The 15,329-nt window shown below is 31.0% G+C and overlaps 1 protein-coding gene across 1 annotated transcript in view; it reads left to right on the forward strand.

Annotated features, from left to right (window-relative positions):
• The window catches only part of Atrnl1 (attractin like 1), a 746,572-nt gene that overhangs the window by 235,768 nt on the left and 495,475 nt on the right, over positions 1-15,329 (forward strand). The window contains exon 21 of the mRNA XM_076834523.1: positions 14,318-14,370. Coding sequence (XP_076690638.1) covers positions 14,318-14,370 — 53 coding nt within the window. The remainder of the gene's footprint in view (positions 1-14,317; positions 14,371-15,329) is intronic.

Consider the following 15,329-nt stretch of genomic DNA (forward strand, 5'->3'; position numbering starts at 1 on the left):
AGGCAATTGTATACTGTTTTCCACTGTCACTCTACTATTTACATTTCCACAAACAGTGTGCAAGGGTTCCCTTTATTCTACATTCCTATTCAGGACTTGTTATCATTAGTGTTTTTGATAACAGATATTCCTACTGGAGTGCAGTAATATCTTAATGTGGTTTTCATCTGTATTTCCCTGATGATTAATGATGTTGAGTATTTTTTCAAATTTGTGTTGGCCATTTGTCTGTTAAGGTCTACTGCCTATTTTTTACTGGGTTATTTGATTTTTTGCTATTGAGTTTTTAGTTCCTTAAATTTTTTGAATATCAACCCCTTATTATATGTGTAGTTTGCAAATATTTTCTCTCATTCTGTAGGTTGTGATTTCACAATGTTGATTGTTTCCTTTGCTCCTTCAAATCTTTTGCATTTGATGTTATACCATTTTTCATTTTTGCTTCTGTTTTCTGTGTTTTGGAGGTCTTTTCCAAAAAAATCTTTGTCTATGCCAATCTCCTGAAGGGTTTTCTCTTTTCCTTCTAGTAGTTTCAGGGCTTACATTTAAATCTATAGTAATTTTGAGTTCCTTTTTTTAACTTGTGGGAGGTAGGGGTCTAGTTTCATTCTTCTGCCTTGGACACTCAATTTTTATTTAACGTATTTTTAATTACCAGAAAATATCTAATTTACACCAGAGTTATTTTGTTCAAACAAAACATTAATTTATTAGATTAGTAGATCTCAGTGGAAATGGACTAGCAATTTCTAGAACTTTATGGATTTTCACAATTATTTATCTTAAAATTTATGGAGTGCTATTTGCATTTAAAGGATGTCTAGTCCTAGCCTCTTGTTACAATAGGAGCTTATGGAGACCAGGGGATAAATGGATAAATGAGTAATAGTTCAAAACTCTTTCAGTGAGCCCAGTGGGTCTAGACATCCACTCTGTAGTCATTTTCCCTTTCCCTGAGTATGAAATGGATATATGTAGCATCTGGCAGATATTTCATATTGGCTTCCTGACCTATGGAGAAACAGCCATTAAGGTAAAAAAGGTCAAGAGGAGGAAGGACCTGGAAACTTCTGTTCACTGTGGACCTACTCAGATGGTAAATCAGAAGGAGGAATCTCATGCTGACACAAATAAACTGTTGAAATGGAGAAAAAAGGGATATTCTCAGAAGTGAGTTGAATCTTATTTGTAAGTGCAGTTGCCAAAATAATTCCCTAGTTTCAGATATGGACATGATTGTAATGAAAGTTCCTGGAAAATATATCTTCTGTCCTGGAATCCCACCACATGTTAAAACATACCTTTACTTTCTAGTACTTAAAGATCTTGAAGACTATTAATTTCTAAAAGATAGGGATTAGATTGGGAAAGATATTGACAAAAGCCAATCAACTTATGTTATAGACTTCTGGGAACATTGTCAGAGTCCCCTACTGAGTAACAATTGGTAACTTCAAATAAATAATTTTAATATGTAACATCTGCCACCTAGATTTTCTATGATGATATTATAAAATCTTAAAATTACACAGGATAAGAATATTATAACATAATTTTAATCCCCTTTTCATGATATTTGGTACCATTCATAAATTGTCATTAATTTAATAATATATGGTTCTTGGTCTTTTTAAAAAAGTCTTCAATTTTTTTGGATACATTAGATACTCAAAAATGTATATAGTGCATACTATGAACAACACATTATTTGTGATGGAATTTTTTGAAAAGATGAATATTTCTTGGTTAAATTCTTGAATTTATTTCTTGAATAAAATTATATGTTATAGATTTTATGTATATCATAGTTGTATTCTTAGAAAATTCGGTGTGTATTATAAACATGCAAAACTACTTTGTGTTTACATGGAAAATGGCTTAAATAATAAATCATAAAGGTTTTTGGTTTATTTTCGCCTACTTAAACACCTATCATGATATTTTAAATCATGGAGAATTTGTGTTGCTTATTTTGATTTGTTGGATCACTGTGTGCATTTAGGATGTCTACCAGTTCTCATCTCTTTTTCAGTCCTTTTGGTAAAATTTATTAGAATTCCACCATTATGGAGCTAATTGTTACCCATACCTTTATGTCTGTTGAGAACCAGTGACCTAATCAATGAGTATGTCCTCTACCTACTAAAAACCTTTTATTATGTCATTGTTTTTATATGAGAACTTAGAGGATTTTGTTAATTTCTGGTAAAAATATATTGATGGTATAGTTAGCTATTTTGTTGGTAGATTTGTCAAAATTGATGGTTTGATCCAGAACCATTTACTTTTTATCCACAGTAAACTGAATATAAGCTTTAAAAAGCCATCTGGAATTACAAAAATGATTCCCTAGCATACATGGCAATATTGCTTAGCAGGTTTTTAATTGAATAACTTAATTTATGATTGAATCCTCTTTTGTCTTCCTCATTCCTTTTCTTTTTTTTACTGATGTCACACTTCTTAGCTATTTATGTTAGGTTTAAGACATTGGTTTTCAAAATCAGTGTGCAGAATAATATTCTGGAATATGATGACTGAAACCATGGGACCACAATCCTGTTTTACTAACAAATACTCTAAGTGATTGTGAAATGATAATCCTCGATGCACTTGGAGAAATATTGCCATAGGAGATTCTTCCTGAGCTTTTTTCTGAGTTACATTTAGTCCAGCAGTGTCTAAGATTATTACGTGTATTTTTCTACTGTGTTGTATCAAGTATGTTTTGGGTGGAAGAATAAGGAGGGCAGATAGAAGATGATGCCAATGTCCTTTTCATTTTAGAAAGGTAAACCTTGTACCTTCTTTTCTGGAAATTTTTTGGCCCTTAGCAGGAACTTCTTATGTGTGAAAAAGAATACATCTCAGGACTTTTATTTTTCCTAATTACTCCTATCATTTTTAAAACCTTCTATACTGGGAATAGTAGAAAGGAAATTCTTTCATTTCTGTGCCTTAATATATATTAATTTGTTATATAAGAATACAGAGGAAGAATCATTTGCTATATGTCTTGCCTTTTTCTATTACACATAATTTGCACATAGATTGTCAGTTTTATAAGCACAATTGGATAAGCATCTGGTGAAGACAGTCTTCATATAGTAACATTAAGTATTGCTAAGATTTTTATGGATCAATTTAGGCATTTCAGTTGCAACTTCAGATAGGATTAATGCTTTATTTTTGCTGATGAGCCAAATGGCCTTGTTGTCTAAGAAATAAAATACTTTGGGATTCCTATGTTCATATTATTTTGCAAACTTTATTCAGTGAGTGCCTATAATGCATCAAAAGCTACAAATCTCAAAATATCAGTTCAGAAAGCACACTACTAAAACTACGGGCCAGTTTAAGTTCGCTCAATATGAATCCATATTGGTTGCTCCTCATTCTTATTCTCCAGAGTGGTACTCTGATGTTAAGAAATCCAACTTGTACAAAACTTCTATATCAGATAAACGTTGGAGTTCTTTTATAGTATGACTTGTTGAATTTAAAATCCTTGGATTTTAGACTTGTCTCTCTGAATTTGTATAATTTGTGTTAGCTTACCATCGGGCTTCCTGTAGCTAACACCTCATCCGTCATAATTGTTCCAGAGAGAATTTCATTTGTTACTTGTGAACACTTTCTGAGTACAACTGTGACTATACTTACCAGCTTCTGTTAGAGTTGGATTAGAAATCATGTTATTGGATTCTGCCCAATAGGCTAAAGTAATTTTCACCACTTCTAATTCTGCCTCTCCGCAAAGCTCCTTCGCGTGCCATATAGCCTTTGTTTCCCCAGTTGTTCAACAGAGAGGAAAATGAGGGCCAAGAGAATTTGGAATAGTTTGAAACAGCCTGAATCCTTTTCGCTAACTCAACCTTCACCACAAGCTGGACAGTGTTTTCAGCAACTTGTATTGTGTTAAACTATTACTCTTTTAAGGTTGGTTGCTGCAGGAGTTAGTATACCTTTCCATGAGAAATGTCTGCTTCCTTAGCACTTAATTTAACTTCTTTAGTCATCTTTAATACTAAGTCATCAAGTGGAAGACTACACACTGTCTGTGGAGTGTTTAGGGTTAATTTGTTATCTGATCACTATTCATCTCTAAGAACTTTTGTGAATCCTCTAGCTCTTTTAACAGTGCTATTCACACTCGAGGCTGATTTTTAGAAGTTTAGAGTAGTTCATGATCTTCACTTGAGTATTACCTTGACATCAGGTGTAACAAAGTTTGATGGTCTTAACTCTAGATGGTATGAATAGTCCCTTGTACACATAGAATTGTTGGGATTGTTAGTTAAAAAAAGAAGGACACAATAAGGAAAATGTTATCAAAGTAAGATGTAGGATATAATAATTACAAGTGAAAACAATTGTAAGAAGAAGCAGATATATATGTCCAAGAAAGAGAATGCATTTAAACAGTTTATTTTGGTTAGTCTTCTATATTTATTACTTAAAATTATCTTGAAATATCAGGAGATGAAATAAATAGTCTCCTAGTGTCTTCTACCTTAAACTTCTATGAAGAAATAAATTACAGTAATATTTAACATTTTAATTTAGAAAACATATCTGGTAAATGTGTAGGTGTTTTATCAAAATATGGACTCATTTGGAATGCATGTGTGTTACAAAATGAATCACTGCTATATGCTGCTATGTCAATTTGATTCATTCTGGTTGCTCCAGTGCAGTGGCTGTTTTTGTATAGTTGAGCATTTTAACATCTAGGGAAAAATGATAAATGATCGAAAACATTTCAGTGTAATCTCTTTCTGAAATAATTTTCTTTTTTTTGGTCTTGCTTTGATATTTGGCAGCTGCAAACATGGTCTCTTCTCTTTATTTTTATTTATTTTTTTTCTTTATTCCACCATTATCATCATCATCAAGCAAACCAACATTGAGACATGTTAAACATCTGTCTCTTTTAATAAGAATTCTTTTAATTCTTATTAAAAGAATAAATTCTGTGAAGTAGGTTCCATTTTATCCCCATTTTATTATAAAGGAAATTGAAGCTTGCAAAAGTTTGTTTGTCTAAGGTTACAACCTAATTAGTGTTGGAGTGAACATCCACCTCAGTTTCTTTTATAAAAAAATGAATGCCCTTTACCTATTTTATAAGGTTATTTTTTATTTAATAAATATTATCACTTTTCTACTAAGGATAATTTACAAATGAAAGTTGAGGCACTATTTTCACACTGAAAACTTCTTCTCATGCTTTGTATTGTCAATTTGGAAACTTGTGTGTACTCATATTAGTGAGCTTTATACTATTATTTTAAATTCTAAATATTAAAGTACCAATATTTAATATTTAGCTAATGAAAATTAAATTTCCTTTGTATTGAAAAATTCTTAAAACTGCATATTCTAGAAATACTGTATTATATATATTTTGACTTGATTCAGTAGAGGCTTGAATTGATTCAGTAGAGGCTATGCTAATTATATTCATTTTAGTTTGTTTTTATATATGAAAAATGCTTTATCAGTAGTTTCAATTTTGGTTTCTTTTTTTGGGGTGGGGGTGCCGGGGAGACTGGCAATTGAACTCAGGGGCACTCGACCACTGATCTGCATCCTCAGCCCTATTTTGTATTTTATTTAAAGACAGGGTATCACTGAGTGCTTGCTTAGTGCCTTGCTTTCGCTGAGGCTCGTTTTGAACTTGTGATCCTTCTGCCTCAGCCTCTGGAGCTGCTGGGATTAGAGGCATGCACCACCATGCCCAGCTGGTTTAATTTTTTACTAGTTTTTATATAAAGAATTTTGTTAACTTCAAAGACATTAAGCTATTATTTTTTTAGGATGTTCTGTTGTTATACATTGCAGCCAGAGAATGTAGAGTGCATTGTACTTTTTGGTAGTCACATTGTTTTTAGTTTTCATAAATGGGACTGGTTTTATTAATGTCCCATTTGCACCAAAATATATGTATTTATCCTCTAGGATACAATATCCTCATTTTGTGCAATATTGTCTGTGCACACGTATGGAAAATAGCAGGTAAATTACATGACAACAGCTAGTATGGACTCTGTCCACTCCAGAGATACTAGAAATGATCGGTAAAATTGAGTATTAAAAATGAGAAGATATATAGCTGAGTTTGAGATAAAGAAAGAAATGAATTATCCCTAATGACCAGAAACAGAAATGTAAGTTAAAGCCAAGTGAGAGTCTTCTGAATCTATGCTGGGTTGCTGTGTTATACTGCAGAAATATGATTTTTTTATACTCAAGTAAGGTGCAAAGCTGGAACCAAGACCTCTTTCTAAATACAGAATACTGGAGTCCCTACCTATTCCCTGAATGTAAGGAGTAGACATAATCCTGAAGAATCAGGATTTCTCTCCTCAGAGTTCTGTGTAAGAAAGATACCTAGAGAATTTACATGCCACACCAGAGTCACATACTGGTGTGGAGCACAAATTTGCATTTCCCACATGATAGTGGAGCCCCAAGCTGACCAATTAATATCTGGACTGACCCTAGTTGAGTGAATCCCAGAGGTCAATCTTCCTCAAAGTTTTTGGTCTTGAGGTCCATTTATACTCTTAAAAATTATTGTGGGTCCATATCTGAAAGAGCTTTTTTATATGTAAATTACATTAGGCAATATTGATTGTATTAAAAACAAAATGAGACATTTAAAAATAATTATTTATTAAATAATATGAAACAATTACAAATATATTATCTGTTAACATAAATTTTGCATGTTAATTGAAAAATAAGTATTGTATCAAACAAAACATAAACAAATGATATTGTTTTACAAATATCTTTAACATCTGACTTTTGAATAGAAGATAGCTGTGTTCTCATACCTGCTTTTGCATTCAGTCTGTTTATGATACATTAGGTTGGTTGAAATAAGTAAAAGTATCTGGTCTCATGCGAATGATTGGTGGAAAAGGAAGTTTTTTTTTTTTTTTAACAACTTTTTTTTTTAGGTAATTATGGCTATTCTTTGATATTACACTAAAACTTGACAAGGTTTCTTAAATGTTAGTTGAGTATGTAATATGGAATCACATCAATGAGATTTTTTATGCTTAAATTCATTACTCTCCTTTGTATGCATAAAAAGATGCAAAATGCAATATAGATATATTTTTAATTACTAGTATCCTTTATTTAACATGATGTTTTCGGAGTCATCCCATGTAACTGAACCCACATAGCTGAAATTTGATCCTTTTCAATATTGTAGGATAAATCATTGTAAGATACCTCATTCATTTATTCTTCTGTTTTCCTATATGGAATCACAAGTTTTGTTTTTCTGTTTTAATCATTACCATTGATGTTTTATAAACATTCATGTATATGTCTTCAGGTTCACAAGTTTATACATTCATGTATTGTTGATATCCATATTTTTATCTCATGTGGAATGATTATACAAAATGTACTATTGTTCACAGGGCTTCATGAGTTTTCTTGATGTTCCACAATCTTGCCTATATTCGATGTTCAAAATAGTTTAATTTTAACATTTCTGATGGATATGTAATTATGTTATTTAAAGAAGTTCTTTTGTTCTTGAAAGCTTAACATGTTTATCCTTAAAATAGTACATGTTTTTAATCATCAATTGAACTCTCTCTTTACGAAGTTGTAGTCTTTCAAGTTTTCTGTGATTTTTATTTCCACTGAATTCTGTTTTTTAAAAATTATTTGTAGTAATTTATTTTAGTATTCTGGATATACATCTTTTGTTGGTTTTAAGTGTATTAAATATCACTTTGTAATTTGGATTTTCATATGTCATATGTCATTGACAGGTTCTTAATTTTAAAATAATCTCATACATCCCTATGTTACACATTGTTAGGGGCTTTTTAAAGATTCTGTTTAAAAACTACATGTTTTTCCCATAATCACGTTGTTCATCATGGTAGACAATTGACTGGATTTTTTTTTTGTGTGCATTTGAAATATTTTAATTGTTCAGTTTCCTTAAAAGATATATAACATTTAGAGTTCAGTTTCTTCTTGTATCTCTTTTACTTTCTAACTTATTTGCTTTTGTTTGCCATGATGTATGTAGTTATTTTTATTCTTATTTATCAGTTTGCAGGGATTCAGAAAGTTCAACTCTTACTCTTTAAACATTGCTTCTTCTCCATTTCTCTCTCAACTTCACTGGTACCATATTTTTTATATCTCTTATACTTTTTAATACATTCCTCACCTACTTCTCAGTTCATCTTTCCCGTTTCTACTTTGTCTAATTCACTGTGAATCTCATCTGTTTGGGATAATTTTTTTTTTTTTTGCATTTTCATTGTGTTTTTTTAGTTCTACTTTTTCATACTAAATTCTTAATCTTATCTGTTATAATCTCTAAGTGTCTTTTATAGTTCTCAATTTTTAAGGCAGAGTCTGAATCTTGCCTGCTATGTCCTTAAATATAATAAGTATTGTTCTTTGAAGGTCTATACCTTCTCTTTGATACCATCTGAATTCTCATGGCTCTTTTTCTATCATCCTTTGTTTCTGCTGGTTTGTGTTTTTGATTCTTTATCTGTTTTCACGTTTGGTCATTTTTAATTTTTGTTTTACCACGGATTGAACCCAGGGATGCTCGATCATTAAGACACATCACCAGCCCTTTTTAAAATATTTTATTTCGAGACAGGGTCTTGTTGAGTTGCTTAGGGCCTCTCTAAGTTGCTGGGGCTGACCTTGAAATCTTGATCCTCCTGACTCAGCCTCCCAAGCAACCAGGATTACAGGTGTGTGCTATTGCGCTTAGCCATTTAAAAAAAAATTATTTTTTAATTGCAGTTGAACACAATACCTTTAATTTATTTATTTTTATGTGGTGCTGAGGATCCAACCAGGTCCTTGAATGTGCTAGATAAGCACTCTTCTGCTGAGCCACAACCCCAGCCCAGCGCCTAGCTATTTCTTATTTTGTATCAGATACTATATTTGCAAATCTATTCATAGGTGGCCTGATACCTAGGATGAAATCATTTTAAAAAAGAGAATTTGATTCTGCTATGTGCCTAGGGGCAGTAGTATTTTTATCATTTTCAGAGATGAGTATGGTTCAATATAGGTGTATAGGATCTGGAAGACCTTCCATGACTATATTTCCGAGTGTCTTTGAGCTTCTAACCCCAAGAGAGAAGTATTTAGCTAGCTCACAGACCTTTGGTTGGCCTAGACTCTACCCCTCCCTCCCTCCCTCCCTCCCTCCGTCCCTTCCTTCCTTCCTTCCTTCCTTCCTTCCTTCCTCCCTCCCTCCCTCCCTCCCTCCCTCCCTCCGTCCCTCCCTCCCTCCCTCCCTCCCTCCCTTCCTTCCTTCCTTCCTTCCTTCCTTCCTTCCTTCCTTCCTTCCTTCCTGAAATAACTGTTCTCAACCTTGACTCCCGATTATGAGCCCTTGGATTATTGAGTCTCCAAGTCTCCAAATGACTCAATACCCTGGGATTCACATCCTGGTACAATAGTTCTTCACTTTCTTGCTCCTCAGTGTTTGTAAACATTAAATTTTTTTTTTAAAATTTGTCTCAGATTATCTAGTTACTTCAAGTTAACAATTATTGGAAATATCACAAACAGCCTTATAATTTTAGCATTTACACTTCTTGTACTACTGGAAGTACTTTTATGCCTGGATTTCAATTTTTTAATAATAAATTGTCTTGGAAGTGTGGTATCAATATTGACATTATTATACTTTTTAATAAACTTTTTTTTTTGTACTTGTGATTGAACACTGGGATCCTTTACTACTGAGCTACATTCCTAAATCCTTTTTACTTCTTACTCTGAGATAGGGTGTTTCTAAATTGCTGAGGCTGGCCTTGCACTTGTGATCCTTCTTCCTCAGCCTCCTGAGTTGCTGGGATTACAGGTGTGTGCTGCAAGGTCTGATTTAATTTAATTTTTCACATTATTCAGTAGGTGTTTTAGTGAGCTTTTCATCACTGTGACCAAAATTTCTTACAAGAACAACTTAGGGGAGCCAAAGTTTATGTGGGCCTCATGATTTCAGAGATTAGACTATTGATTCATTTGTTTGGACTTAAGCTTAAGTAGCTCGCTGAATGGGGTTCAGGACACAGAGAAAGAGGGGAAGGGGCCACACGGTGTACCTTCTAGGGCATGTCCCAGTGACCTTCCTCCCCAGCTATACCCACATGCCTACAGTTATCACTTAGTCCTTTCAAACTAGGACGGGCTGATTAGATTATAGCTCTCATAATCTAACCATTTTACCTCCAATCCATCCTGCATTAGCACAGGATCTTTTGAGGGACACCTCATATCCAAACCATAACATTGTATACTTAGATTTTTCCTTCTTTCTCAAATGAAAATATTATAGATATATTATAGATATTCTTTTGAATTTTACTTTTTATATCTATTTTAAAATATCTTCTGGAACTCAGTCAATATTAGATCATAAAGATCTTCATAATTCTTTGATTTTATTTCATTTAAAGAAGTAAACATGGTATGCATGTATGTAGTTTAATAAATCTCATATGCATGTAAATTTAGGTATTTTCCAATATTTTGTAATCAAAATGATGCTACACTGAATATTTGGGTGTTTATGTTTGTGTGTGTGTGTGTTTATTTATAATGTTGGTGGTTTATCTTCAGAGTAAATTCCATTAAGTGAGATTATTGGGTCAAAGAATAAATACATATATAATTTTGTCAGGTATTGCCAAATTCCCCTCCATAGTGAATTTTTTTTTCATTTTATTTTTCCAGAAGACAAATATGGGTGGGCTTCTTTATTCACAGATTTGTAAGCAGCGTATGCTTTTGAAAACATTTTTCAATCTTGTAGGAAAGAATGGGCATGTTGGTATAATTTTAACAGCAAGTACATTTTTGAAGTTGAGCATTTTTTATATGTTTAAGAGCTATTTTTATATCACTTTTTGTCTATTGTGCATTCATGTCTTTTGCAAAATTTTCTGTATGTTAGTTTCCTCCATTATATTTAAAGAGTTCTTTGTAAATTAGAGATTATTTCTTTTTCTCTGACATATATGCAAATATTTTGCTCCCAATTTGTCATATTTTTTTTTAACTTTTTTAGTGACATATTCCTTTGCTATGCAAACTTTTTTTAATGTACTCATATTTCTTAGCCTTTTTAAAATTGCTCTTCTAATTTTATACAATTTTAAATTTATATAATTTTTAAAGTTATAGTGTAATTCACCCAAATTTGCTTCTCATGTATCTATAAAGTTTTATTTTTTTTTTTTACTTTCAAATTTCTCATCCATTTGGAGTTTGATTTTTGTGTAAGGTGTTAAAATTGGATGTAATTTTTACATTTTTCCAAATGGCTATCCAGTTGTCTTAGCATTATTTATTGAAAAGGCCATCTTATCCCTGTAATTTAAGGCACTATTTATCATATACTGAGTATTCAATATATGATAGTTGAGTCTGTTTCTGGAATTTCTGTTGTATACTTTTGGTCTATTGATGTGCTAATATTAAATGCAATACTATTTAATGATAGAGACTTTGAGTATACTTTAATATCTTAATTTAGCTCCCTTCAAAGCTGATTTTTTTTCATTTATTTTTCCTGGCTATTCTTAAATGTTTATTTTTTCAGGTGAGTAACTACATAAACTTTTTTAACTCCTTTGAAATCTCATTGCAGTTCTTTAATTCAATTAAGTTGAATTAAAATTATCTTTGAATTTAATTGACATCATGATGTCGATCTATCCTAATGAAGAATAAAGACGTCTTTCTATTTTTGCATGCACTTTCGTATTTTTTAAGCCGTTTGCCTAAAATCTCATTTTTATGTTTCCTGTGGAACTATCTGTCTAATTGGCTATTTGCAGGAGACTATAATTCATTTAATACCTAAAATTAAACTATCAAAGGTTGCTGTTTGAATTCATATATTTAAAAATACTTTTAATACAGTGAAAATTCTCATGATAATCATTGGTTAATACAAAGCATTTTAGATAAGACGCTTCTAATTTGCATTTATAAAAAATTTTAAACAGAATGTAATTTTTATGTTGGACAACTTTAAAAATTCTCTAACCCTTTCCATTTAATGCTAAAAAATGTGGTGTTGGTTTCTTATTTCTGATAAAATTCCGAGTTTGACTAGTGAAAGATTTTTACTTTCTAGGCAAGATTCTATAATTTCTTCCTTCTGAGAAAATTTGTGATTTGGAAAGAAAAAGTAGCCATTTCTTTGTAAAACTTGTATTGTGTTTAGAGTAAATATTTTTATATTAATTTTCAGCTCATTATAAAATTTTGTAATTTGAATAAACTAAATGTTATTAACAAAGAAGAAAATTATTACTGCCATTTATTGGAGAAATAGGTTCATATCCTGAAATTCTTAGATGCAATATATAATCAATTAAAAGTTACTTGAAATCTGTTGTCATTTGTGAGAGTTATAATTTTTAGATTGCTGTGAAATTTTGAAGTTTATTTGGGCATAGGATATGCAGGGAATATTATGCTGAATATTTCCCATTGTAACAGTAGAATTGTGATGCTGTTTATGACAAGTCACATTATCTATAATGTTAGATGTAAATTAGTCCTTCAGTGTATGTGTAGCCTTGTTATGAAGTGATGGGATTTAAGGAGGTAAGCCTGAAGAATTTAGCAATGGTATAGGAATAATGTAGATTATGAAGTGCTTGACCTAGCAATAACGATTATTTTCTTAAGCTAGAATGCTGTTATGTATCTACAACTTAAAAATTAATCTTTGGAGAAATCACAGACAATCTAATACCCAATGTTTCTTTGTTTCAAAGAGCTAGAGGTATAGAAAGCTATCAAATTTTTATTTTAATTATTGAAACTATTACTTTAATCTTTGGAAAAGCTTTACTGTTCATCATTTTGGATGGTATAATAATTAGGAGATACACCACTAAAAATACAGTGAGAATGTTATGTGGTTATTTTACCAACTATCTCCCAATATTTGCTTCTTCATGAATTAAAATATTTATATTAAAATATTTTTCTGTACTAATGAGATCTCCTAAAACCAAAGACTTTTTTGAAGCTGTCTTACCTCTTTGAATTTTAAACTTAATTTAATTTAAATATTAAATCACTGCATTAAGTTACCCTGCTGTATATATTTCATAATATTTATTGTAGAAAATATTTCAAGAAATAATATTATGCAAATGAAGCTATATCTCTATTAAGTATAAATTCTCATTTTAATTTTATTCTGGAAATGGAATGAAGACTGTATATTTCAATAATTTTGAAAACTATGCTTTTCTCCCACTGCTATTGTTAACCATAATTTTGATGTATTTAACTTGGAGTTCATGAGTTTGAAAGCTCTTTTTTTCGTTTTTAATAATTTCCTTACGTGAACTAATAGTTTGAGCTTCTGAGTTTAACCCATATTAGTCTACTTTTGGGGGGATTTTTGCTTTTTAGAGAAAACTTCCCAACACAACTGAGAAGATCTTTTTAAAATGCAGGTTAATTTTCATAGAAACTGTGGGGAAATATGTTAATTTCAAAAATATCACAAGGATGAAAATACGGATTTATGAATTTCATCAATCTTTTCTTCTACCTAAAAATATCTGTATGTCTTCATCTAGACTTTCAACTTCTTCTCCTTATATTATTAAGGAATGATACATATGCAAAACTCATAATCATGTCCCATGTTTTTGATATTTTATATTTCTCCTAAGTATGTTTCTTTCTCTCCATGTAGTTTTCTTTCATTCCATTCACAAACGTTTTTACAAATAAGTCTTTGAAGACTCATTTCTTTTGTAATTCTTTTTTACTGTTGCATTATAGTTATACATAACGTTGGGATTCATTATGCCATATTCATACACGCACATAGTGTACTTTGATCAATCTCATTTCCCAGTACTTGCCCTTTCCCTTTTGTCCTCCTTCCCTGTGATCCACTTGCTGTACTCTATTGATCTTCCTTGTATTATTATTATTATTACTATTATTATTATTTTAATTAGTACATATGGTTGTTTATATATAAACAGGAGTTATTGTAGTGTGGTCACACAGGGACATAGCATAACTTGGTAGATTTCATTACTCAGTGCTTCCCCATGCTCTGCTGTCCTCCCTCCCCTTTGAATCTCTATGCTATTGGTCTCCCTTATACTTTAGTGAGACCTTGTTTTTAAAATTTTACCTGGCAATTTAGTTTTTAAGATATTTAACATAAAGTTAATTTTTTTAAATAAAGAAAAGCATGAGGCTTTGAATTACATTTTTAATAGTAAATAAGTTTTTGTTTTTACAGATGTGACTCTGAAAATCGCTATGTTGGTAATCCACTTAGGGGAACATGTTATTGTAAGTATTTTATATTTTTCATTTTAAATAATTGGTTGGCATTATTGGTTTCAGATAATAAAATAATCTTTGATAACTATAATTTTCATTTATTATCTCAGAATTTCTATTTCTTAGGTTTTCCAACAAAATTCCGTATGTATTGTTAAGAAAGATAATATATTTTTGTTATATTCTCTTAATTGTATTTGAGGCATTTTTTTTCCTACTCTGAATAGTAAAATAACAATAGATCTTATTTTGAACATGGAACAAAATATAAGACTTAAGAAAACTCAGGTAATTTTAGTGCAATCTTTTTCATTATGACTAATTTTTGAAGAAATAGTTTTTTATGATAGTTTTTTTTAGGGATTAATTCTGGTAATTATCAAAAACAGTGGTGATTTTGTGCCAATAGATATTTTCATTTGGTAATGATCCAACCAAACAGTTTTCCATATGGTTGTACCATTTTACATTCCCTTAAGCAGTAGAGGAGAGTTTTGGTCCTTCTACATCTCTAACCCTATGTACAGTTAGCCTTTTACAATTTAACTATTGTAATAATTGTGTAAAGATACCTGATTTTCATTTTAGATTCTATTTCCCTAATGACTAATGATGTTAATCATCTTTTCTTTCATGTGATCCTTTGTCATGTGCATATTTTATTCGATGGAGTATCCAATTAAATACATTGTTAAATTTTTTAATGGATTTTTATTTTTATATTGTTGAGTTTTCAGGATACTTTATTCAAGATGCAAGACCTTTATCAAATGTGTGATTTGTAATTTTTTTTCTAGTTTGTGGTTTGTCTTTTTATCCTATTAAAAGTATTTTCTTGAATAGTTTTCAGTTAAGATGAACTTCTACTTACCAGTTTGTTATTTTGTGAAATCTCACCAAAGGTTCCAAAGGGTTTTCTCCTAGAAGTTTCATATTTATGAGTTTTCCATTTAAGCTTTATGTGTCCT

This window comes from Callospermophilus lateralis, chromosome 15 (genome assembly GCF_048772815.1).
Source record: "Callospermophilus lateralis isolate mCalLat2 chromosome 15, mCalLat2.hap1, whole genome shotgun sequence".
Classification (NCBI taxonomy): domain Eukaryota; kingdom Metazoa; phylum Chordata; class Mammalia; order Rodentia; family Sciuridae; genus Callospermophilus; species Callospermophilus lateralis.